This window comes from Sminthopsis crassicaudata, chromosome 4 (assembly GCF_048593235.1).
Source record: "Sminthopsis crassicaudata isolate SCR6 chromosome 4, ASM4859323v1, whole genome shotgun sequence".
NCBI classification, from domain to species: Eukaryota; Metazoa; Chordata; class Mammalia; order Dasyuromorphia; family Dasyuridae; genus Sminthopsis; species Sminthopsis crassicaudata.
In genome coordinates this window covers 313,716,650-313,742,085 of record NC_133620.1, presented here as the reverse complement: position 1 = coordinate 313,742,085, position 25,436 = coordinate 313,716,650, and the positions used below count along the sequence as shown (strand labels likewise).

The following is a 25,436-nucleotide window of genomic DNA, read 5'->3' as shown; positions in this document are numbered from 1 at the left end:
CTGTATCATTTCATATGAGTCATTCCAAATGCTTCTTAATTCTCTACATTTCATCACTGTTATGGTGATATTAATTTCATTCATATGCTGAAGTTTATTCAGCAATTCTCCAATTATTGAACACATTATTTCTAGCTTTTTGTTATCACAAATTCTGTAGTGTGTAAGTGGTTCAGGAGACAGACGACTTGGGTTCAAACCTTAAGCTATGTTATCCTCCCTGGGCAATGAACTTTTGGCCATAGTTTTCCACATCTGTAAAATGAGGATAACTGTTAGGATTACTAAGTGAGAACTGAGGTTGTCTGGACAGTGACAAGGTGAGAATTCAGGTTTTCTGGACAATTACAAGGTGAGAACTCAGGTTGACTTGATAGAAGGAGCAAGCCCATTGGCTGAAGTGGTTCTTCCCAGAAGCCCTTACATTATCCCACGCCCATTCTCTGGGAGGATAAAGAGGACAGCACTCCAGGAAGAGGAGAAGACTCTGAATTGCATCAGGCTTGACGGGGCTCTCTGCAGGAAGGGAAGTCACTTCTTTGGACAAGAGTTAACAGCAACTGCCTGGAGACAACGGTTCGTTACAGGAAGAAGAATCTGTCTGAGAGATTTGAGTAGACACAGCAGATCTCTTCCCAGAGAGCGATCCAGCAGCTTCTAGAGACAACAGCTCACTACATTTGGCGTCCACACGTGGGGCAAGGACTTTTGCTTATCCTGACAAGAGGAGCTAGACCAGACCTTTGCAATTCTAGCAGAGGACTCCATTGGGCATCAGAGTGTAAACTAATTCAGGGAAATAGGATGAGGGGCCCAGATCCAGGGCCCCAGGCAAAAAAGACTTGGGGCATGATGGCAGCTGATGTTACACCTAAAGAGCCTTTAGAAGGTCAAGACTCTGATTTGATCAACCAGCAGAAAAGTAATCACATGGTAGAAAGGGATTACCTGATAAGTGAGCCAAAAGGCAATCAGATTGCAAAAATGGATTACACTTGGGGAGAATACAGGCCTTTTAAACCAACAGGGCTGTGTCCAGTGCAAACAATTCCAATGTAATTGCCAAATGATGAGAAGATATTTAGAAAGTGGTAAATAGAAGGTAATTAGATAGGTTAACTGCCTGGGAGAGAGGGTTTGCTTGTATTTCTTCAGCAGGAAAAGGAATCAGATGGGTGCCAATGAGTCATATTCACCTTGTCCATCAGAGAGAGACAGAAAAAGAGAAAGATCTCAAAATAAAGGAGAAGATCTAAGAAACATCTGACACTGAAAGAGCATGGATAATAAGAAGACTGTTAAAGAACTTTAAAAACCAGCAGGAATCATTGGACTTCCTCACACAAGATGAGACTAATGGACAATGGACTTATGGACATTTATAAATTTTCAATTTATGATTATGTTATATACTTCTAGCATGTGTTACGTTACTATGTTACTATGTGCTTATGTAATTTATGTAATTATCTGTAATACTTCCCATATTGATGGATTTATGTTTCAAGGTCATGACTGTCCTATGTTCTAAATCAAAAGAAAGGGGGAGATGTTAGGATTACTAAGTGAGAACTGAGGTTGTCTGGACAGTGACAAGGTGAGAATTCAGGTTTTCTGGACAATTACAAGGTGAGAACTCAGGTTGACTTGATAGAAGGAGCAAGCCCATTGGCTGAAGTGGTTCTTCCCAGAAGCCCTTGCATTATCCCACGCCCATTCTCTGGGAGGATAAAGAGGACAGCACTCCAGGAAGAGGAGAAGACTCTGAATTGCATCAGGCTTGACGGGGCTCTCTGCAGGAAGGGAAGTCACTTCTTTGGACAAGAGTTAACAGCAACTGCCTGGAGACAACGGTTCGTTACAGGAAGAAGAATCTGTCTGAGAGATTTGAGTAGACACAGCAGATCTCTTCCCAGAGAGCGATCCAGCAGCTTCTAGAGACGACAGCTCACTACAGATAACAATAGCACTTATTGCTAAAGATTTGTTGCAAGGATCAAGTGAGCCAAAATTTAATATAATTAATATAAATTTAATTTAGTTTATTTTCATAATATAAATCTATATTTTCACAATAACTAATTTGATATAAATTCAATATAATCAATATAATATTTAAATAAAATGCTTTAAGAACCTTTAAGTGCTTTGTACATATTTTAATATTGCTATTTAGCCATTTTTGATCATATCTGACACTTTGTTGGTCCTATTTAGGGTTTCTTTGACAAAGATATTGGAGTGGTTTGTCATTTCTTTTTCCAGCTTGTTTTACAGATGAGATAATTGAGGCAAAGAGGGTTAAGTAATTTGCCCAGGGTCAAATAACTAGAAAATGTCTGAAGCTATATTTGGACTCACAAAGAGGAGTCTTCTGGACTATAGACCCAGTAGTTGTGTACCTAGCTTCCTTGTGTGAATATTAAGAGGAATATTTTTGTCCATGGGCTTTTTTCTTGCTATCAAATAGTTCCTTGGGAGTACAATAATTCCTCTCATAAGATCTAGGAATCAAAATGTATAATGATTGTCATGCATAAACCAATCTTATGAAAATAACTTAATCCATGTTTTTAGTAGGGGCATATCATATAGAATGTTAAAGAATTTTAAACACATGTTATATTGTGAAGCACAATGCTAAATGTTAGGGATATAAAAAGAAATCTGAAGAGTGTTTTCTTGTTCTCAAGGAGCTGAAATTCTAACTACAGAAGATTACAGGGGTGGGGTAGAGGTGGAGAGTAAAAGAAGGAAATATTAAGCACCTACTATGTGCCAGGAATTTGTGATAAGAAGCTCTGAAAATACCTCATTTGATTTCACAATCCTAGGAAGTAGGTGCTTAATATGACCCCCATTTTACAGCTGAGGAAATTGAGGGTGAAATTAATTAACTTGTCTGGGGTCTCATATTTAGCAAGTGTCTAAGTCATATTAGAATTCAGGTCTTCTTTGACTTCAGGAAGGAAGGTTATTCCAAAACAAAAAATATTAAAGAAAGTGAAAAAAAATGACAAAGTATGAAAAATGAAACAAAAAGGGGTTATTATCCAATCTCAAACATATCAGTAATTATCCTAAATATCTGATACTGGATGAAAAAAATGAAATGTTGGTTGGTAGAGACTGGGTAAGATTTAACATTTAGTAAATCTAAGAACACTAACTACTAGGAAAGGACATCATTATTGAGTAAGAACTAAAAGGAACAGGAAAATTGTTCAGGGAAAATTGATTTGAAATAGCATTTTATACCATATAAAAAATAAGTTCCAAATTAATAAACTTTAAATTATAACAAAGAAAAATAGTTGTGAAAACAATTAACATAACGATAGCATCTGAAAAAATATATATAATATTCTGCTTTTCTAGTTCTTGTCTGCCCAAAAGAGGTATGTTTCATTATTTGTTCCATGGAATCTAGATTCTAGAGAAATACTATCATATGATATAATTACTTAAGAGTTTGGCTTCCAGGGCAGTTCAAATCTGGTCTCAGACACTTAACACTTCCTAGCTGTGTGACCCTGGGCAAGTCACTTAACCCCAGCCTCAGGGGAAAAAAAAAAAAAAAAAAAAAAGAGTTTGGCTTCCTTTTGGTACCTTCCCTCATCCCTCATGTTATTATAATGATTGTGTATACTGGTCTTCTGTGTTTACTTGCTTCATTCTGCATTCATACAAATCTTTCTCTGAATTCCTCATTCTTAATTTCAAACTGCACAATAATATTCAATTATATTCATATACCAATTTTTATCAGCCATTTAACAACTAATGGGCAGTCACTTGGTTTTCAGCACTTTGTTCTCATAAGCAATACCTGTAAAGAAAAATCACTTCTCACACGTGGATGTTAAAAGAAAAGGATGATTATACATTTCTTCTAAATGGAATCTGAGGTAAGTCTAACTACTGAAAAGGATGGAAGAGAGGATAATTTAGAGCTTAACATGTTCAGAATGATACAGTTAGTATTTACCTAATAGAAATTTCAAATGCAGAGCTTCTAGATTTTAAGTTCAGTATTCTATAAACCATACTATCCTGTTTCTCAGTTAGTTTTTTAGAAGCTTTGTTTTCAGCCTTTAACATACAACTGATGGATGGGGAAAACAAAAGGTGGTGCAAAATAATATGATGGCACTGGGGTTCAGCACAACTTAGGCAGAATTCCATATACTTTCATCTGGTAGATTTGCATAATTTAAGTCTTGTAGTCTCTCAACTTTTCTGTAGCATTCAATATTGCTGATTACTTCTTTCTTTTTGAAGTCTCTATCTTCTCTAGATGTTGGGGACATTGTTCTCTCTTAATTCTCTATCTTTCTGATTGTTCTTTTAAATATCTTTTACCTCAATAGCAAAGATGTGAAGAAATCTAAATCTTCCTCTTTTTACATTATACTAAAAGCTGCTTTACCATTAATCTATGGTTGTTTATGAAAGAAAATAGTATGATGTAAGAATATTGTTTTTCACTTACCTACTTTTTTAATGTGAATATTTCCTATCTACTCACTTCTTTGGCAAATATTGGCTATTATAATCTGCAACTTTGTATCTCCTGCCTTTATTTCCAGATCTGTATAGCATTTCTGAATGCTTTCTGGGCATCTATTTCTACTTCTGACAACCAGACATATTCATTATATAATTAATTTTCCTTTTACAATGGGGATTGCTCTTTATAGAGTGTGCACTGAACTGTCCTGGCCATTTTAGGAACATGTGCTTAATTACTGAAGGACTTATCATTGTAGAATGATGTAGCAAACTGAAATGGCCTCTTAGTCTGTGACAAATGGAAAGCATAAAGGCTCAGTCAAAGCAGAACAGGTAAGATATAATTGACCAATCAGCGAGGAAGAGTGGCCCACTCAACTGATCTTAAAAAGAGAATGACTCTAATAGTGGGACTTCCTGTAATGGTTAGGGGGAAATGGCCTCTCTTCATTACAGAAAGGCAATTGCAATCTTTTTTGTTTTCTGTTTCTTTACCTGATCAAAGGTATTTCAACAGTTAGTTCCAAGGCGGATATGTTAAAGAGCAAGTTTAAATAGGCAAGACAGCCTTGGCTTCTAGACTCTCAAAGTATAACCCATTTCTAAAACCATTATATATAAAAGATGACATATATCTATATCTATATCTATCTATCTAGATTCATTTTTCTCTTTTTTCCCCCCTTCTGCTTTACCTTATCTTGTCTTAATTCTTTTTGGTCTTGCCACATCAACTTTACTTGACATTTGAAATATATAATTATAACTAAAATGCAATGGAAAAACCAAACAAAAATTATCTTTGTATTGATTCTGCCATTGATATCTCTTTCCACAGGAAGAAGAACTGTATTTTTCTGAAAATAGGTAGCAAACTATGGATATCAAATTTACAAATCATAACTACATATCTTAAGATAGAACATTAAAGGTGCTCAAATTCAGATGTGGCTCAGTTCATCCATTTGACCTATCAGACTTTTTGTGGACCACTGTTCAGGATCAGAAAATATCTATATAAGTATTCTGATATTTTCTGCACAAGAGAAAAGAAGACCAGCTTATATCTAAAATTAAAAAAAGTACTAGCTTACCTACAAAATAGGTACTGAAAGAACAATAAGAGTGGCTTATAGGGACAGAGCTTTAAAAAGTTCCATAACGAGGAAATTCTCAGATCTCATTTTTCTTGAAACTTTGCCTGGAGCACAAAGAGATTAAGTGACTAGCTAACTAGTCACTTAATTAAGTGACTAACTTTCATTTAGATTTCATATTTAATAAGCAAAATGCACCCTAATATTTTAAATTCAACCGGCAAAGTAAATATTCTATCGTGTAATTATATTTATCACTATTGTTCCATAGTATATACTATTGCTATTTTCCCTTCTACAATAGAGAATCTTACTTATGGGTTATGACACTATCATGGGCTGCACATTCATTTATTATGTGAGTTGTGAACATCACTTCCATCACCTCACTCCCCCAACTTTATAAACCTCAGTTTTTAACTTATTAGGATATCATGAAATTGCCAGAACAAATAGGTCAACCTGTGTAACAGCATTGGTATTACAGAAGAGAAATTATGTTTTATAGTACTTTTTAATTCAATATATTTCCATCTCATGCGTAGGCTTCTCCTAAAGAGTCCATGCTGGTAGGCAGAAGTAAGTAAAGAAGTAAAATGAAAGGCTTAAAAATTTTTGTGTGCAAGAATGAATAATAATGCTTATGTCAATAGCAGGCATTAAACACATGGAAATGGAGCTGGGCAAAAGAGAGAAATGAGATAAAAGGAAGCAAATTATGTGTGGAAGGCAATGTAATAAAACATCTTAATATGTGACAACTGTAGGCTCTCATTTATCCTATAGGCTAATTACTGTTGTGGCAGGAAGAAAGAGATGGAAATTATAGTTATAGTAAAATTTGAGAGAATAAGTTATATTAATATACAAACATTATAATTTCATTCTGGATCTTTCTGTATCTATATGCCTTATTCCCAAGTCCTATTATTTCACTGAAGAAACTGAAGCAAACACATTTATTAAATGTCTATTATGTGATAAGTACTATGCTGAATACTGGAGATAAAAAGAAATGCAAAAACATCAGAAGCTGATCTTATAATAAGAGAGAAAACTCACAAAAACAATTGTACATTAAGATAAACACAGTGTAGGAGGTGTCAAAGGGTAATTAAAAAACAACTGTTATAGAAAATGGGATTTGAGATAGGTCTTGAAGATTAGTAAGTTAGGAGGTGAGGAAACTATTAGTCATGAATTCCTTCATCTATCCTCCTTTTCATCACATGTTACTCAGATGTCTTCTCATATTAAAATCTTTTACCTCATTAAAATATGACCCTTCTCCATGCCAAAGCAAGCCCTTCTACATGAACTGATCACATTCTATTTCATCTTGTCCAGCAGATTTCCTCCATCATATTCCTTACTTTCTCTAATCTTTCTTCATCTAATGACTTTTTCTCTGCTAACCACAAATTCATGCATTCCAACTGTAGTGAAATGTCATGAAGTGGAGAAATGATAAGTTGTGTGCAAGGAATGCAAAAAGTTGTTAAGAAGGACATAAATTATAAAGGGCTTTAATAGTCAATTAGAGGAATTTATATTGAATTCTAGAGGATATACAGAGCCACTAAAGTTAATTGAGAAAGGGAGTGACATGATTACAATTGTACTTTGGTACAGACACTTTGGCAGTTGAGTAGAGAACAGTTTGAGGGAGGGAGACTAATTAGGGGGCTACTGCAATAGTATATGTAAAGGGAAATGAGGGTCTAGAGTATAATTATGAATGGAGAAAAAGGTTTTGTTTTTATTTGTTTGTTTTTTCTTTTTTAACAAAAGATACTGTAAAGATAGAAATAACAGGATTTGGCAAGAGATTTGAAATATGGAATGAGAGAAAAGAATGAGTCAAGAAAGGCACTGGGGGCCTGGGAGGATTGTTTTACCCTTCATAAGAATAGGGAAATTTGGAAAAGTTAACTTTAGGGAAAGACAATGAATTTTTTTTTTTTATTTTTTTTTGTTACCGATACCTACCTAGTTTGAGATGTTCAAAAGGCAATTGATGATGTGATATGAGACTGAAAATCAGGAGAGAGGGAAAAAAACCTGAAAAAACAAACAATCTGGGAATAATTTGTAGGGAGGTGATAACTAAATGCAAGGGGATTGATGATATCATCAAATTATAAAGTACAGAAGAAAAAAGGAGGTCCAAGATAATGCCTTCAAGGACAGACATCTATCTGAGCCTAATATAGATGAAGATTCAACAAAGGAGACTAGAGGAGGGTCAGCCAGGCAAAGTAGGAGAAATAGGAAAAAATGATGGTATGAGAAGCAAGACAAAAAAATGCCACAAAAACCTAGAAAGAAGACATCCAGAAGAGGGTGACTGACAATGTTAAAAGCTTCAGTAAAGGCAAGAAGAATGAAGAGTAAAGAAAGGCCATTAGATTTAGCAATTAAGATAACTGTCGATGTTTCAACTGAATGAAATGAATGAGGGAAATGTTATGGGCAGCAGAGAAAGAATCACTAGATAAGAAAAGACCGAAGATGAAAGAGTAGGAATGACAATTGGGGAAATCAGCTAGACAAGATGGAATGGGATATAATCAAATGTGCATGTAGAAGGATTTGCCTAGGTAAGAAGGATCATCTTTCACAAAACAAGAACAAATAATGAAGGAAGATATCTGAGAGATGTGTGATGATGAGGGCAGAAGAAGGAGCTCATGATAAATAGTTTCAAATACTTTGATGTAGTATGAGTTGAGATCCTCAGCTGAGAGATTGGGGGTGTCATGAAAGGCTCGAGGAAGGCTGAAAAAATTTAAGAGAGTGGTGAGTGGGAGAGGGAAATTGATTTGAGAAGTGTGAAAAGACTGCCTTGCTGCAGTGAGGGTCCAAATGAAATTATGCAACATAAATTTGTAGTGGACCCAATCAACAAGGTTTTATTATTTCCCCTAACTCCTTTAAAGCAGCACATTAGTAGTAGTGAAAGATGGAAATGGGGGAGTTAATCCAGGCGTGATAATGACAAAAGAACAAGAAATTTGTGAGCAGGGGAAATATTAGAATTGATTCACCAAGGGGTCAAAATAGGAGAGGTAGCAGAATACAAGTGCAGAGTAATGGCTTGGGAAAGAATCTGAGGGTGATGGAAAGATTAATAATATGAGATAACTATCTTCATATGTTACAATGGTAAAATGGAGAAGTAAGTCATAGTTATTAAGTAGATAAAAGAACTAGGAAGTTAGGGCATTCTTAACTGAATTCTTCAATTAATGCTTTTAAATCTAAGCTATCTCTTCTAGGAATTTGGTGCAGCTATTTATACTTCTATGCACATTTAATCTTACCCATTCTATGGTTCCTTCTAATTTGTTTATGAATATATTTGGTTCCTGTGAATACTTAAAGGGGAGGTGATGGTATTTCACCTTGATGAATCTTACTTTAATCCCCTTTTTACCTTTTCTTCTTAAGTGATGAGATTCTGAATCTGGATATTCTTTTCCAGTGGTATAGATCAAAATTTATCAATACCACAATCAATTTAGAGTAAGAAAAAGTAATTTAATCTTGTCCTCTCATTTTACAGATGAAGAAACCAAAGCAGAGAGAGTTGAAGTGACTTGCATAGAGATCACATAGCTTGTAAATGATTGAGATAGGATTGAACACAGGTGTTCTTGACTTTAATTTCAGTACCTCATCCTTTATGCTATGATACCTCTTCACACGCAAATGATTCTTGTGCATATTGTTCCATCAATTTTTCACAGGATATTGTACCAATTAGGATGTTTTTCTGGGTGTCAAAGTTACACAGAGCTCAATGAAACATACAGACTAATTACTTGTTATTAGCACATTAAAAAAATAACTGACTAAATTTTGCCATTTATGGCTACTTTGAAGTAGATGACACTACTTCTTTTGTACAATTTGTTACTTGAAATATGAAATGGGTGGAATAATCTCAAAGGTTTTGTGGAATAAGAAAGTTATCAGTTGCCTTTTTATGGCAGCAACATTGTAAATTTTCAGTTATTTAAGTTATTCAGTATCCTTTGTTCAGATTATCTGACTCAATCAAACCTATCAAACCTGATATGTTGCAGTTGATTGATGACCACCACTGTCTTTTCGGTAACCTGCAATTTTGACTTTTTGGTTATTGAGGTATTCCAGGATTTGTGGCCAATGAGCATTACTAGAAGCCTTCTTTATTCACTTGTCGGCTTCTATGTGGATTGTTAAAATGAGATCCTTTAAAAAGAGCTTTAACATGTTAAAGCTGAATTGCTTGTCTCTGGTTTCCTCTATCATTAAAAAGATTCAATGACCTTTCCCCCATTCTTAATTGACACAGTCACCCTCTTTCTTGCCCCCATTAAAAAAAAAAAAAAAAAAAAAGTACCAAAATCTTTCCTTGTAACAAATTAAGAATGGTCAAGTAAAACAAATTTATTTATTAGCCACATATGAAAATATATATTTCATGTTATAGCTCATGATCACCATATCTATCAATCTTGTGGCATTTGAAATGTCACTGTGTTGATCCCATGTTCTTACATTTTTTGAAGTTATTCTTTACAAGGCTGTAGTTATTGTATAAATTACTCTCCTGGTTCTACTTTACTTTGAAACAAAATACAATATGCCTATATTACTCTGAATCTCTCACTTTCATAATTTCTTACAGCTTACTAATGTTACATTATAATCATATACCATAATTTGTTTAGCCACTCCCCAATTGATAGGCATTTCTCTCATTTCTCATTCTCTCTACAAAAGGAGTTGCTATGAATAGTTTTTGTATATAAATTTTTTCCTTTTTTGTTTGATCTCTTTTGTTACAAGCCTAATATTGAGCTTTATGGATTAAAAGGTTTACACATAAGCATAACTCTAAATTGCTTTCCAGAATCACCAGAGCAATTCGAAACTCTACCTACATATATTAATTTGTATTTTAAAGTTTCTACTGAGCCTTAGTATTTTCATAAAGAATGTATGAAATCCTCTCTTTGATTAATGATCCCTTCACTTCACCCCACCTTTTTTCCTGTGTAGTAAATTTAATATTGTTGACTAGCTAGGTCATGGGACAAGGAACTTGCTAGAAACTGTGATTCTTAATACCTTCTATGAAAATTCTGGAAAAAAACCAGGCTAATTACATATAAAGAAGATAACTTCTTTTCCTCATTATTTAGTTTCTCCCACCTTAAGATCTGATTTCCTTTTTCTTTTCTTTTTGCTGGGCAACTGGGGTTAAGTGGCTTGCCCAGAGTTACATAGTTAGGAAGTTTTAAGTGTCTGAGACCAGATTTGAACTCAGGTCCTTCTGACTTCAGGGATGGTGCTCTATCCACTGCACCAACTAGCTCTTCCTCCCCTCCCCACCTCGATTTCTTTTTTCCATTATTCAGTTAAAAACCAGTGATCTAAATCACCAAATTCAAAAGACCTTTTTCAGTCTTAATTCTCCTTTCTATAGCTTTTGAATCTGTTGCTCTACCTGTCTCCCAATTCTCTTCTGGGTATTGTTCCCCTTTCTTGACATTGGAGATACAGTATTCTTATGATTCTCCTCCTCTCATTTTTTACCATCTTTTTTTACTGCCTTTCTACTCTTAAGAGGCAGCTAGATGGTACAATGAATCTTCAATCAAGAATACCCAAGTTCAATCATAAACTGTAAACACTTATTAGCTGTTTGACCTTGGGCAAGTCACTTACCTCAGTTTTCTCAAATATAAAAAGGGTGTAATAAAAGCACTTAATTCCCACAGTTGTTTTGAAGATCAAATGAGATAACTGTAAAGCACTTGACACAGTGCTTGACCCAGAAAATGCCATATAAATGTTAGCAATTATTATAATTATTGTTATTGCTGTAGTAAAATGGCATTATTGTAAATATGGAACGCTATATTTGTGAAACGTTTAGTACACTGCCTACCACCCACATAAGGCACTTTTATTGTTTTCCTTCCAGACCTCTCAAGATCCTTCTAGGTTCTGTACTTGATTACTTTTTTTCCCATGGCAATCTCTTTTACTTCTATAATTTTAAACAAGGATTTTGAATGACTTAACCATTTCATGGCTGGAATACTTCTCCTTCTCTCAGTTATATATATTGCTGAGGCAACTGGAATTAAGTGACTTGCCTAGGGTCACACAGCTAAGAAGTGTTAAGTTCTGAGATCACATTTAAACTCTGGTCCTCCTTCCTCCTGACTTCAGTGCTGGTTCTCCATCTAGCTGCCCCTAATTAGCCATCATATTTAAGTTGGAGCCCATATTTTAGTGAAATTCCCTAATTTCTCCTTACCAGTTCCCATGGCGATTTTTAGTCATACCCTTTCCAATTTTAGGAACTTTTATCAACTCTTGTCATTGTTCCTCTATGGTTCTACTTACTATCCTAATAACTTTCCAAACTTAGACATCTCTCTCCCTAGCTATCATCCCCAGTACATTTTCTTTTTCCTCTGACCAGAACATAACCTCCTTGTTGGCAGCAGCTGTTTTTGATTTTGTATTAATCTCTCCAGCACTTTGTGCACTTGCCACAAAGTATTTTAATAAATATTTTTTCTTTCATTTATTCAAGCAATTTTTTTTCTCTTCATGAAATATGAAAACCTGTATTATCTTTTTTTGTTTTGTTTATTCAATGTCCCAATCCCAAAGTCTGTTTCCTTATAACTCTAGTCCTTTCTTCAGTCATCTGAGGTTGTCTCCTTCCTTCTTTTCCTATTTTTTCCTCCACTAAAAGGAACCACCTTTTTCTCTTAAGGATTTGAAAAATAAAATTGTGCACAAAATACTTTTTAGAGGCAAATTAAGAGTAGTTGGAAGGAGAAAATGAACCTAATACAGGAAAAGCTTTCAATATACTTGAAAACAGAAATCAAAAAGTTAGCATGATAAATATGAATATTCAAAATATGAACTCAACAGCCAAACTCTACTACAACATGTTTTATAATAATATTTCTAGTGAAACCAGTTGCTACTCGGTATCATATTGTTATCCTAATCAACTATGCAATATTTCCATAATTTGAAATAAAACACTTAAGTGCCAATATTTTTAAAAATTAGCATCATACTTTAGTCAAAATCACTGATTTACAAATTGAGTGAAAAAAATCTAAAGGAATAAGAAAATAAAAAGATTTGTAAAATGATGCTGATTTTTAATGATACATTTGTATTAGCAAAGTATATACTAAATTCAAGATTAAAGAGGTCAGGAGTATCTATATAGTGTTATGCAAATTCAGTTACTTTAGAACATGAATATATAAATACATAAATATAAATATATATATATTCCTACTATCAATGATTTGTCCTAAAATGAAATAATACAAAAATAAATAATTTTAAAGTGACTTTAATTTGAATTTTGACTAGATTCATAATTTTTGTTTATATGTTAATATATTATTTTTTTTTCTAATTAAAATGTTTAACAGAGTGCTAACAGTTAGTTATAGTAACCAAAATTTTAACTACACAGGCTTAATTTATATTCAGCAAGATTTCCTCTGAATAGGACAATAAGTATACTGAATATTTAGCTGGTAACAAAAGAGACTTAATTTTTAAAAAATCTCTCCCATTGTTTTTCAAAGAACAAAACATTATAGCCTACACAGGAGAAACAATTCAAATGCTTCAGGCTAGAATATGCTTCATAATGTTTTAAAATATCATAAGATGATCCCAAGATTTAAATGATATGTGTATGGAGGGACACTATGAATATTAGAACTGGTTTTACTTTAAAAGAATTAAACATGCTAACTCACCATAATTAATGACTGTAAAGATATACAAAGTATTTTGCATTCAAAATTCCATCATTGGGACACAGCCTACACAAATGTTTAAATTATCAACTGGTTTAAATACAAGTGGTTATGAAATTCACAACTAGGTATTTAACGGGAAAAAATATCTAAGAGATAATGTATCTAAGAGAATAAACCCATAATCCTGGGTTTTCTTTGAAAATGCATTAAAATGAGCTTGTTTTCTAGGTTAAGAATCTTTAAAAGCACTCAAAATAAAACTGGGTGGGGGAGGGCATAAGGGGATAGAGCTTGCTACATTATTAAGGAGGACTTTCACAAATACTAATAATAAGCTAAGGACAAAATAGCAGTAGCTAATATTTTCATTTTTATGCTCAGTGTAGCAATTCTTTAAGCAAGCAGCTCTTTTTGCTAAGACGCCATTTTATCAAAACTGAATCGCAGCCAACAGCTTAGGATGCCATGCTACTGCAGCTCCTAAAATGTTATGTAATAAATTGATTTAAGAGAAGCACATGCTATTTACTAATTCCTTGCTGTGTTACGTTTTCCTGCTCTATTAGAGGCTGATGGGTAATGAAATACCTGAAGAAAGGTGTCGCCCAACCATCCTAGGAGACGCTATTTTGTGTGCAGAGCTGGCTCTACGTCTGCATCTATGTTCGCCTGGGCTCTCAGCTTCAATATGTCGGCTTTGTACAGCATGAGCCTCATCCTGTAGGGCTGCCAAAAAAATCTCTCAGTGCAAGCATGCTCTTAAAAAACCTGCAAGCTCATTCAGGCTTTAGCTATACTGATTAGGATATGCCCTTTCTGTATATGGAGTTACCCCCATATTATTCAATGCTAGGTTATGTTAGCAACAGATGAGATTTTAAAGCTTTGATTATCTAATCACAGCTGACACTAAACCGATCTCCCTTCCTCTTTAATTTCTTCCAACTGTCAAAAACATTTTCACTTTAGGACCCAACTACAATTAACACTGTAACTGTTTTTCTTCTGTTTTTTGAAAGTCAGCCAAAACAACAACCACATACTGGCAACTGGCTGCATGCAAATAAATTTCTGCCTCCTTTCTACACTCTTGCTATATTCTTTCTATACATTTATATCCTTTTCTCTTCCTCTTTCTCTTTCTCTAAATGACATATTATCACTGTGGGTAATATTATAAATGAGTCTCACATATAAAATGACAAATCATCAATTTCTTAATTATTTGTTTCTCCCTCCAAAAAAGATCTAAGTAGTGAACATGAGAGCAAATTATTCAAAGTCTGTTTATAAATATACAGAAGGCTTTCCCAAACGATATATTTCTTTCTTGTCATAGAAAAAAAAAAAGAAAAGAAAAGAAAAGAAAAGCACATCTTCAAAAGTTGCAAACTGAAGGAGTTAATGAGGATTTGTAAAGACATTGTTTGAATAAGTAAATACTGACAGAATGGCATTTTCTGGATCTCAACAGTGGCATGATTCATTGCATTTATACGACAGCAGCATGCTAATTTAAAACATTCCTTGTAATGTGGGTACACTAAGATCCATGGAATCAACACAGGGGCCAACTGAACCTTCTCAAGTATTATTTTATTGTAAGACAAATTTTAAATTTAGTAACAAAAATACTTTTCTAGTTTCTAGAAATATAGTCAATCTCAAGATGAGTATATTGAATATTATAGGTAATCTATTCTAATCACCCTCCTAATATTGGAAACTACTGTGAAATGTGACTAATAGACAACCTACTTCCTGTCTGAACATATCCAATGAAGATCTCCTTAGTTTGGAAGATATTATTCGACAATTCCTTCTCACAATTTTAACTTTGTTAATTCATTTTTGTAGTGAACTAAAATATGCCTGTTTATAACTTTTACCTATTGGCAGTTATTCTGTACTCGGAAATTATATTTAATAAGTCTAATTAATCTTCTAACTGTATAATCACTCTGCTCATCTGACTTCTCTAGGCTGAATTCAACCATTCATCCACAGCAGGTCTATAATAAATACTTGTTATGACTCTCTCATGTTTCAGTCTCTTTTGTGAAATTATAGAAGCAAATGAGCTATAGTGTAAAAGACTAGATTTGGTATTATAAGACCTGTGTTCAAATCCCAGTTCTATCTATCTGTGTGATATTGGGCAAATCATTTAATTTCCCCAAGACTCAGTTTTCTCATCTGTAAAATTGGGATAATCAATTTAAAAGCATTTATGTTCCTACCATGTGCCAATTCTCTCAGAAGTTGGAGATACAAAGGAAAAAAAATGAACCAGCTCTTGTTCTCAAGGATGTTTATTAAAAGGAATGACACGTGCTTATAATACAAAATAAATAAGAGCACTTTTAATTGAAGGGGAGGAGGGCATGCTCAGAAAAGGTCTTTCTAAAAGTTAAGTGCTGCTTAACCTGATGTTTCAAAGAAACAAGGAACATTAAAATGGTAAACATGGGGAAGGAGTACATTCCAGACAGTGGGAAGATGAAGAAATTCAGTCTAGCTGGATCAGAGTAGTGGAAGAAAAGCAATGTATAACTAAGCTAGAAAAGCATGTTGGGGCTTTCCAGTCACAGAGGCTTGAGTAGAAGACAAAATATAAGAATATATGCAAAAAGTTTTACAAATCATAAAGCATTATGCAAATACAAGCTGCTATTATTAACAAACCCAGTTCCCTCAACTATTTTTATATGATTTACAGAACCCTTACTATCCTAAGTAACTTTCTCCTGATGTTCTCCAGTTAGCCAATATGGCGATTAAATCTCAGAACAGGATGTAATAAAGCTGAAATTAAAATCAAGCATCCCTTGGTTCCTTGTCTATTGTTTTTTTCCATTAATAAGAGTACCCTCTTATTAAAAAATTTCTCTGTACTTAAAAATTTCTGCATACCATCAACTAATCTCTATAATGAAGAAGCTATTAATTTAATCATTCTCAGTGGCCTAAAATATTTTTGTCAAATTGATAAGATTGCTTTGCATTATTATTATTTCAATTTAATAAAAATTTTAATGAACCTTAGAATCTGGATAAAAGTATTCATGTACATCAATAATCAATAAGTTTTGCTCATCAGATCCTGGAAATAACATTGTTGATTAACTATCACCATAAAATCAACAAAGCTTTATCAGCAAAATGGTGCCTAAAAGTTCTGATAATACATTATTAAATGTTGCTACTGTCTGAAAAACTAGCAACAGTAGGATTTAAAACTATTCAAAAAAAATGAGAGAAATAATCTAATTCAGGATTTTGCAAAGTAGATAAGTTCTCAATACCTCTGAAACACATAATAAGCTTACCAAATATTTATTTTCACATTCTATACCATTTCTCCCCCCATGCTGTAACAAACAGAATTTACTAGTTGCAGATAAGCAGGGGAATAGCCTATAAAGAAAATAGAGGATTTGGTTTTTTTATGCTAATTCCATCTTGCATTTCCTGTCTCTGTTACATGTTTCTAAGAGATATTGGAAGATGATGGTCAGTAAGTAGAAAATTTTTAAAAATTATGTTGGAAATCAAGAAATAAAAACATGGGGCATCTTTATGCATGTGTCTTGAATTAGATGTAAATATAATTGTTGGATTATTTCAAACATCCAGATTTTTCTATATGCCAAATATAGTGAAAAATATAATGAAGACACAAATTGTACTGAACTTAATAGGGAAGCAATATTATATTAAAGAATAATAAATTCTATAAATATTAAACCTGAAAAGGCAATCTAATTCAGTTGAAATCAACTATTTGGAGTGAGGAAATAGATACTATTCACACCTTGGAACAAAAAAAATTAGGGTGAGTTAAATATGTGTAATATAAATAAGAGTATTGATGGCAAAGTATACTAAATAAGTTTACTGTAATTAAATGCTTGAGGAGGGGGAATGGATGCATAGACAGCCTAAGAGTACAGAGGGTAAAAAATATGATCATAATATTTTGCAAAAATTTCTTTTGAAGTGACCATGATAGGAAAAACTGTTTAAGCAAACTTAGTTACTTGACATCTAATATCCAAATGAAAAGAAAAAATTTATTAGGTTCACAAATATTTTAGAAGTATTCTTGAGTAATTAAAATTCATTATAGAGGATTACCCCAAATAGTGGAGATGACTTTTTTTTTTGGTTATTTTATTATTCCATAGAAATCTTCAACATTCAAGCTATCATCTATTGTCTGTTGCTCTCAATTCATTATTGGCCCATTTGAATTTCTGATAATATATTTTCTGTATAATATTTTTTGTACTTTTTTTTTTTTAGTGCAAATCATCACTTGTAATATGCTGAAGCCTATTTAAAGTTGAATGTTTTTCCACCATAATCTTCATAGAGAAGCAAATAAGAATGTTAGAACTGGCATTTCACAAATCCTACCACACATGTTTTCCTGCAACCATGAGCAAATCACTTAGCCTCAGTTTTTCATCTGTAAAATGGAAGAGAATATTACTTGTATTATCTACTACACAGAAAATATCTTTAATTGCAACATATATACATAAATAGTTGTGATGATCTACAAACATGAACATCCTAATTCTCTCAGAAAATTGCATATACAACTAATTATTATTATTATTTTTTACAGCACAGGCATTTTTAGCACTTATGATATTCAACTGAATATTCAAATCCACAATAATTTTTCATAAAGGTAACAAAAGTTTTTTGTAAATGGGACACATAAGGCTGCAACTGTCTCCAAACATTTTAGAGTAAACAATAAATTATCCAGGCATAGAGGATGTAAACTTGAAACATTTATATTATTCTTGGTTGAATTTATGTTATATAACTTTTTCAAGCCATAAAAAAGGAAGTTGCATTTTCCTTAAAATTTTATTAAACATAACCTTTCCTGCAAGTGCCCTAATTTCATCTAAGGCTATTAGATCACTGAAGAACTCAGATTTCCTTCTAAAGAATATCATTCCAAAGATACTATGCAACTAATAGCTTGTGCCCTTTAAGCACACCAAAACCTAGATAAGGAGGATCCATAAACAAAAAATAGCTTCAAGAGATAATCCTTTCAGGTCACATGACAACTCTGAATTTCATTCATCTCACTAGAAATAGTCTACTGCCAGTTTCTTAGGGATAAGCCCATCATCTGTCCCTTGTTTGCTTAATCCATTCTTTACTCTCTTAAATCATAAGCTTCAACAGCTAGAAAAGTCAGATATAAAAATGTAACTGTTATTTTACATGATCAACTTGAAAATTTAATAATAATACCATGTTTCAAATTCAATTTACAATAAATATAAATTTCTGTACAACTGAAAGATGTCCAAGTTCTAGCTGATGGCTTACCTACTTCAAGCAATAGCTGACACAAAATTTCAGTGCAATTTTCTGGACAGTACCTTGAAATTCACATTAAAATAATTTGACCTGAATACGAATTCATCTGTTGACCTGCAATGTGTAAAATAAAGTTTAGAGAACACTTCCAGTTCTGGAAGACCAATTTAAAATATAACAATATATTAAATGAACAGACTATAAAGTAGTAACAAAATGTAATGGCTAATTTAGTCATTTTTTCTAAGAAGCTCTACTGCTTTACAAAAATGGAAGTAAGTCCACATTAGTCAGGCAGACTTTAGGATCAGAGATTTTTAGAAGGGACATCAGAAGGCATCTGATCTAACCCTTTCATTTTATAGATCTATTACTCAATAAATATTTATTAAGTACCCGTTATGTGCCAGGTACTGTGCTAGGCACTACGGATGCAACATTCATGCACGCATCCGCATGCACACACTCACAGAAACAGTCCCTGTTCTCAAGAAGTTTATATTCAATCAAATGACACATGTAGATATATAAGGATAAATAGAATAAAACAAAAATAAATACAAATTACATACAAGGCATGGAATTCACTAGCATTTGAATGGGATAGGAAATCAGAAAAGATTTGTATTAGAATGTGGTACCTGAGATGGGTTTTAAAGGAGGTGAGAAATTCTACGTAGTCCAGCCCAAGCATGGTAGACAACAATGCGGGAACATGACAGGAGAGTTGTACAAAGAAACTGAGGATCAGAGAAGGGGTCAGCTGGGCTAGATCACAGACTAAATGAAGATATTAATGTATAATGAAGTTGGAAGGATAAGTTAGGGCCAATTTGTAAAATGGTTTGAATGCCAAAAAATAAGACATATTTTATTCTAAATAGGAAGCTAGTGGAATGTGTTTAGTGAGTGGCAAAACTACAGTTAAGGAAAATCACTTTGGCAGCTGAGCAGAGGATGGAGCAATGAGGAGGCATGAAACAGGGAGATCAATGAGGAGGCCACTGCAATAGTTCAGTGGAGATGTGTAAGGGCCAGAACTTAGATGGTGGCTATAGGAAAGGAATGAATAGATGTCGGAGATGTTGTGGGAGGTATAAGTGGCAAAAGTTAACAACTAACTGATTACGTGGTGTGGAAGGAAAGAAACATTCAATGATTGCCTACTAAGAGTCGGGTACTTTAGTAAGACTTTGACAAATATCCTGTCTGATCCTCACAAAAATCTTGGGAGGTAGCTGCTATATTATCCCTATTCTACAATTGAGGAAACTGAGCCACTGGTTAAGGAACTTGCCCAGAGTCATATAGCAGGTTAAATGTCTAAGGCTGGATATGAACTCAGATTTTCCTGACTACAGACCCAGTATGCCACCTAATTGCCTCACAAAGGTAAAAATCTGGAAAATGGTAGCCCTGATAAGAGCTCTTTCTTATCAGAAAAGAACTTAGTGGGGGAAATATGGTTGTTGGAGAAAAGATATTGAGTTCTGTTTTGACATGATAAATCTGAACTCCAGAGACATAAAGGGTATAAGTGTAACATGAGTAAGCAGTGAGTGACAGATCTGGGATCTCAAATTCAGGTGTCAAGTTCTACTGAACTGTGGAAATCTTTTAAGATCACCAAAAGACATTAAGTAAATGTTATTTTATAATTTTGCTTTTGGCTCTTATCTACTCAAACTACTCTATATTCCTTAGGATCCAATCTATGGCTTAGTAAGGAAAACTTTTTGGTAAGAGAGAAACCTGCCTTTCCTTATCTAAACAAGTATTTATCAAGTACCAGCTATATATCTAGCATTGTCTTAAGTGCTATGAAATTTAAGAACTAAAAGACAGCATTTAAAGATACAAGTTGTAGTGATAAGACTAATTCAGTAAAAATGACAAGCAATATATGGATCTGAAGACTGGGAAAAGGGGAGAAAGAATTATAGTTTGGGGTAAAAGTGAAGGAAAGAATAATTATGGCACTGGTCCTGCAACAGTGAAGAGATTATTTATTTAAATCTAATAAGTATTTTTTAGGAGCAAAAAGGTTAGAAAAGTAGACTATAATCAAAATATAGAAAGCTTCAAAAGTCTAGCAGGAATGTTACTTTTTGCCATCTTAAACACACATGCAGATACAGACACAATTCTTTCAGCAACCTGATAATCTTCCACATCTTTCCTTATTTTGTGTCCAAAACAGAACTCTTTTCCATAAAACCTATGTCTCTTCTGATTTTCCCTATGTCCTATTAAAAAAAATTAAGAATTACAACCATCAAAGCCTTTTATAATCTGGCTCCAATCTAACATAGCTTTGCAGATTTCCTACATTATTCCCTTTTATCATCTCTATCAGACTGTCCTCACCATTCCTTACAATACTCCACTTCCTATTTCTAGATCTTTGAACAGACTATCTCCTATACCAGGAAATGCACCCTTTTTTCCTAATCTCAAAGACCAAATCAAGCATCATATTTGGATGAGACTTTTCTAAACTCTCCTACCTTTAAGTCTTCCCTTTTCTAATTATCTTCTATTTAGTGTATTTATTTGTTTATATGTGTTTATATGTAAATGTTGTCTCTACCAATAAAACACATGTTCTTTAATTAAGGAAATGTTTCTCTTTTGTCTTCCTAATTAAAGCATGTAGCAAAGTACATTTACATTTATTAAATGCACTTATATAAACAAATAAATACATTAAATAGAAGATAATTAGAGGAGGGAGGACTAAAAGGTAGGAGAGTTACCTAGAAAGGTCTCATCCAAATATAATGCTTCATTTGGCACTTAATAAATGTCTATTGATAGAAGACTCTCACAAAGATTTTTACATTCATTTGCCTTTATCTTTTCTTACTCATTCCTATCTTACAAGCTAGTTTCCACTCCAGAACTAATAAAACCTCTCTGACAACAATCCATTACTGACTACCTTTTCTCAGTCTCTCTCTTCCTTGATTTCTATAGAATCTGATACTCCTGCTTACCTGTAAGAAAAAAAAAAAACAAAAAAAAAAACACCCAACCCCAAACCAGAAACAAGCTTCCTAACATCTAATTAGTACTGTTAGAGTGAAATGAGTTATATGAGGAACTGCTGAGATTCCCTCTTCGTTAAGTCTTTCAGCAGAGGCTAGATGACTACTTTTTAGGAATGTTACGGTGGGGATTCTTTTCAGGTATGGGTTGGATTAGATGGCCACAAGATGGCCTAACATTCAAATTCTAGCATGTGAATTTGAATCCCAGCTGTTATTTATAATCTATAGGTATAGGGGCAAATCCCTTAACTTCTCTGGGTTTCAGTTTTTAAACATATAAAATAAGGGGATTGGGTTAGATAACTACAAGAGCTTCTTCTAGCTCTAAATCTATGATCCTAATAGACTGGAAAGGCTGGATTTAGTAAATAGTGGTCAAAATATGGGAGTAATAAAAGTCAGCAGAGTACAAGGAGAAGCACTAACCCTATAGTTGATGACTTGATTCAAGTGCCACCACTGATATGCATTACCTTCAATAACTTTCTTTTCTGATAAGTATTTTACTGAATATTTAAGCAATACTCAACTAATCAAACTACTATGGTTTTGAGGTAGTTGACATAAAGAAGACATTGAAGTTAGAAAAACTTGGGTTCAAGTCCCACCTCTGACATATAATGGTTGTGTGACTCTGGACAAATTAACCAAACCTCTCAATGCTTTAGGCAATTTTCTAATATTATAAATTGCAAAGAAGATACCTATTGGCACTGGTAGAGGGAATTTCCTCACTCTATATGAATGAAATCACAAGTCTCATTCTTATCCCTATAGATTAGGGTAAACAATTCAAAGATGTCTCCCCCCCCCCATTTTCAAGTTAAATGTGTTAAATACAAAATAAACTAAATATGATTAGAAATTACTAAACTGTGCTAATATTTTTCTGAAAACTATAAGGATACTAATTACTGTATTTGAATAGAATCTTTGCATGGAAGTAAATGGCATTGCATCCTTTAATTATTTATATATTATTGCTGCCATTAATATAATTTTCTTAAATTTTCTCCTTTCTTTTTTCATTCACCAATCTTTGATGTAGATCCCCTATATAAGGGGAATACAAATGACAAGTCAGAAATGTAAAAAGGGATAAAGACTCCTAATGGATTCCAGGTCAGAATTTTGACATGGCAGTTTACAAAAGGATTTTACAACAATTCAAAGTTCTCCACAAAATTTAGTAGCAACCTAAAATGACAAACAAATGATATATTAGATGATGTATGACATTGCTCTTTAAAATGCCAGTCTAATAGGAGAATCCTGCTTCTTCCTTTAGTTACATACATGACTTTTTTTACCCAGCTCAGTTCATGTATTTTCTTCTCTAGGATGTTTGTCAATAGTTATCTTCCAACAATCTTAGTCATATTATGGGAAAGAGAAAAAAATATATAAGCATATACTATAATCCTTAGATATTATCTTTTTTCTTAACATTACCCTTGGGGATGACACAAGCATAATTTGAGCAGAAACAGGAAGAGATGCTAATTTAAGAGTCAAATTTCAATACATCTATTTTTAAAAGATGAAAAGTTCTAAAAGAAAGTAATCAGAAAAATGAAAACATCCAATATGATTACATAGGCAATATTTTTGGACAATTCAAAATGTATTCAAAAACAGCTATCTTTAAAGGTGCCTAAGTCTTCAGCAATCTTGACTTTTATCTTGCTACTGGATTTCAATGGCCCTGCCCTGGAAGAGAGAGTAAAGCTGAAGACTCTGCAGAGTCATTACATTTCAACAACATAACCAGCTCTTGCTTAAAGTTAAGTGGACCAATTCTGCAGACCTCTTTTCCCTTATGGGGCTTCCACATGGCTTCCTCCTATTACCCCACCCCATTTCAGTGCCTGGGGTCTTGTCTGCACTACTGACCTTCTGCCAGATAAAGCAAGAATCGTCTGTAGTTGATTTGTATAAAATTGTATAAGTAATGTCAAAGATACTGAAGCTGAAAATACTTCTTATTTTAAAGAAGAAGTATAATAATAGAAAGAGTTTAAAGATAATCTTCACTCTAAATTTCTCAAGGGAAAGCTTTTAATGTTTGATTGTAATAGTATTCAAAAGACTTAGAAAATCCACATCTAAAATTGGTTAGAATTAATTATAATTCTATTTTTCTTTGAACATTTTCTGAGGAACAATTAGAATGAAAATTTAAAAAACTAACATGTGCTTATTTTGTAAGTTTAAAGTTAAATAATCCTTGTCTAAACAATACATCCATGACTTAGCAGTGTACCGTGCACTAAGTAATTGAGTAAAAAGCACTTAAGTTTCAAATGTTTTAAAGTAGCTCATTCCTAGAAATCATTAAATCAATAAACAGTACTGAACTCTTTCTCATTTAAAGGACCAGTTTTCAAAGGAACTTAATCTTAGGTGTAAGTTTAAGGTATTTAGATAAGCTTTTCATAATTTTCAGGAAAAGCACACTAGTATCTGGCAGATAGAACAGTCTTGTGTAGGAAATAATACTCGAACTGAGTTTTCCGAAATTAGGGATTCTAAAATGTAGGGATCCTTACAATGTAGAATGTGTAAGTGAGAAGAGAATGTTTTACAGATATGAAAGCAGGAAAGTAGTTGAGGAATAATAAGCATTTGTATTGCAACTACCATGCACCAGACATTGTGCTAGGTACCTTTTACAACTATTATTTTGTTTGACTCTCATAACAATGACCTATAAGGTAGAAGCTATCATTCCTATTTTACAATTGAAGAAACCGAGACAAAGAGAAATTAAGTGCCCAAGGTCACACTTGTGAGGTTAGATTTGAACTCAGGAATTCCTGACTACAGATTCACTCTCTGTGCAACCACCTGCCTCTCAAAAGGGTAACAGCTGTAAAAAGTTATGGAGAATGAATATAGAACATTGTATATAAATAACACAAAGATGGCTGTGATTGGAATGCAGAGTTTATGAAAAACAAAACAAAGCTAGGTTGAAGCCAAACTGAAAGGCTTTAAAAGCTAAACAAAGGAGTGATTGGAGCTTTAGAGATACTGATTCAGCAGCTCTGTGAAGTATAGGTACAGCCCAACTATGAAAAATTAATACTTCCAAATACTTGTTTGGCTTTATTTCTGTAAAAAGTAATTTGTAGTAGTATTTACATAACCCTTCTGAGCGTGTTCATAAGTAGACTTCCAAATAATTCATACATTCTGCAATTTTTCCAAATGGGATTTCTTTTTAGTTATTTCTTGGTTTTTGTTGTTGGCAATATAGATTGAAAAAAAACTTATTACCTTAATTAAATCATAAATTGTTTCAAAATACTTTAAATCACTATAGTTTCAAACTGTCAAAATGATGTAATTATCTTCTTCTTTATCTAACTTATTCTCAATTTATATTTCTTCTTGTTGCTATTTTAGCATTTTGAGAAATATATAAAACAGAGGTGACAATGGCCATTGTTACTTTAAGCCTGACCATATTCGAAAGGATTACAGTATTTCTTTATTACAGATGATACATGTTCTTGATGTTAGACACTATTTACCCTACAAGCAAAGTTTTATTCTTATGGTTTCTAGTGTTTAAAAAGAATTTTCAAATTGCTTCTTTTTCCTATTTTTTGGGG

General features: G+C 33.3%; 1 protein-coding gene across 9 annotated transcripts in view; it reads right to left on the bottom strand.

Moving 5' to 3' along the window:
* TNRC6C (trinucleotide repeat containing adaptor 6C) overlaps nucleotides 1-25,436 on the bottom strand; it is a 218,968-nt gene that overhangs the window by 84,613 nt on the left and 108,919 nt on the right. For 6 of the 9 annotated variants that reach the window (XM_074260237.1, XM_074260240.1, XM_074260236.1 and 3 more), the window contains one exon: nucleotides 14,006-14,143. The exons of 2 other annotated variants lie outside the window; for them this stretch is intronic. In XM_074260237.1, coding sequence (XP_074116338.1) covers nucleotides 14,006-14,143 — 138 coding nt within the window. Of the gene's footprint in view, nucleotides 1-14,005; nucleotides 14,144-18,778; nucleotides 18,884-25,436 lie in introns of those variants that run through there. One more of the 9 variants, XM_074260244.1, reaches the window with a different exon arrangement.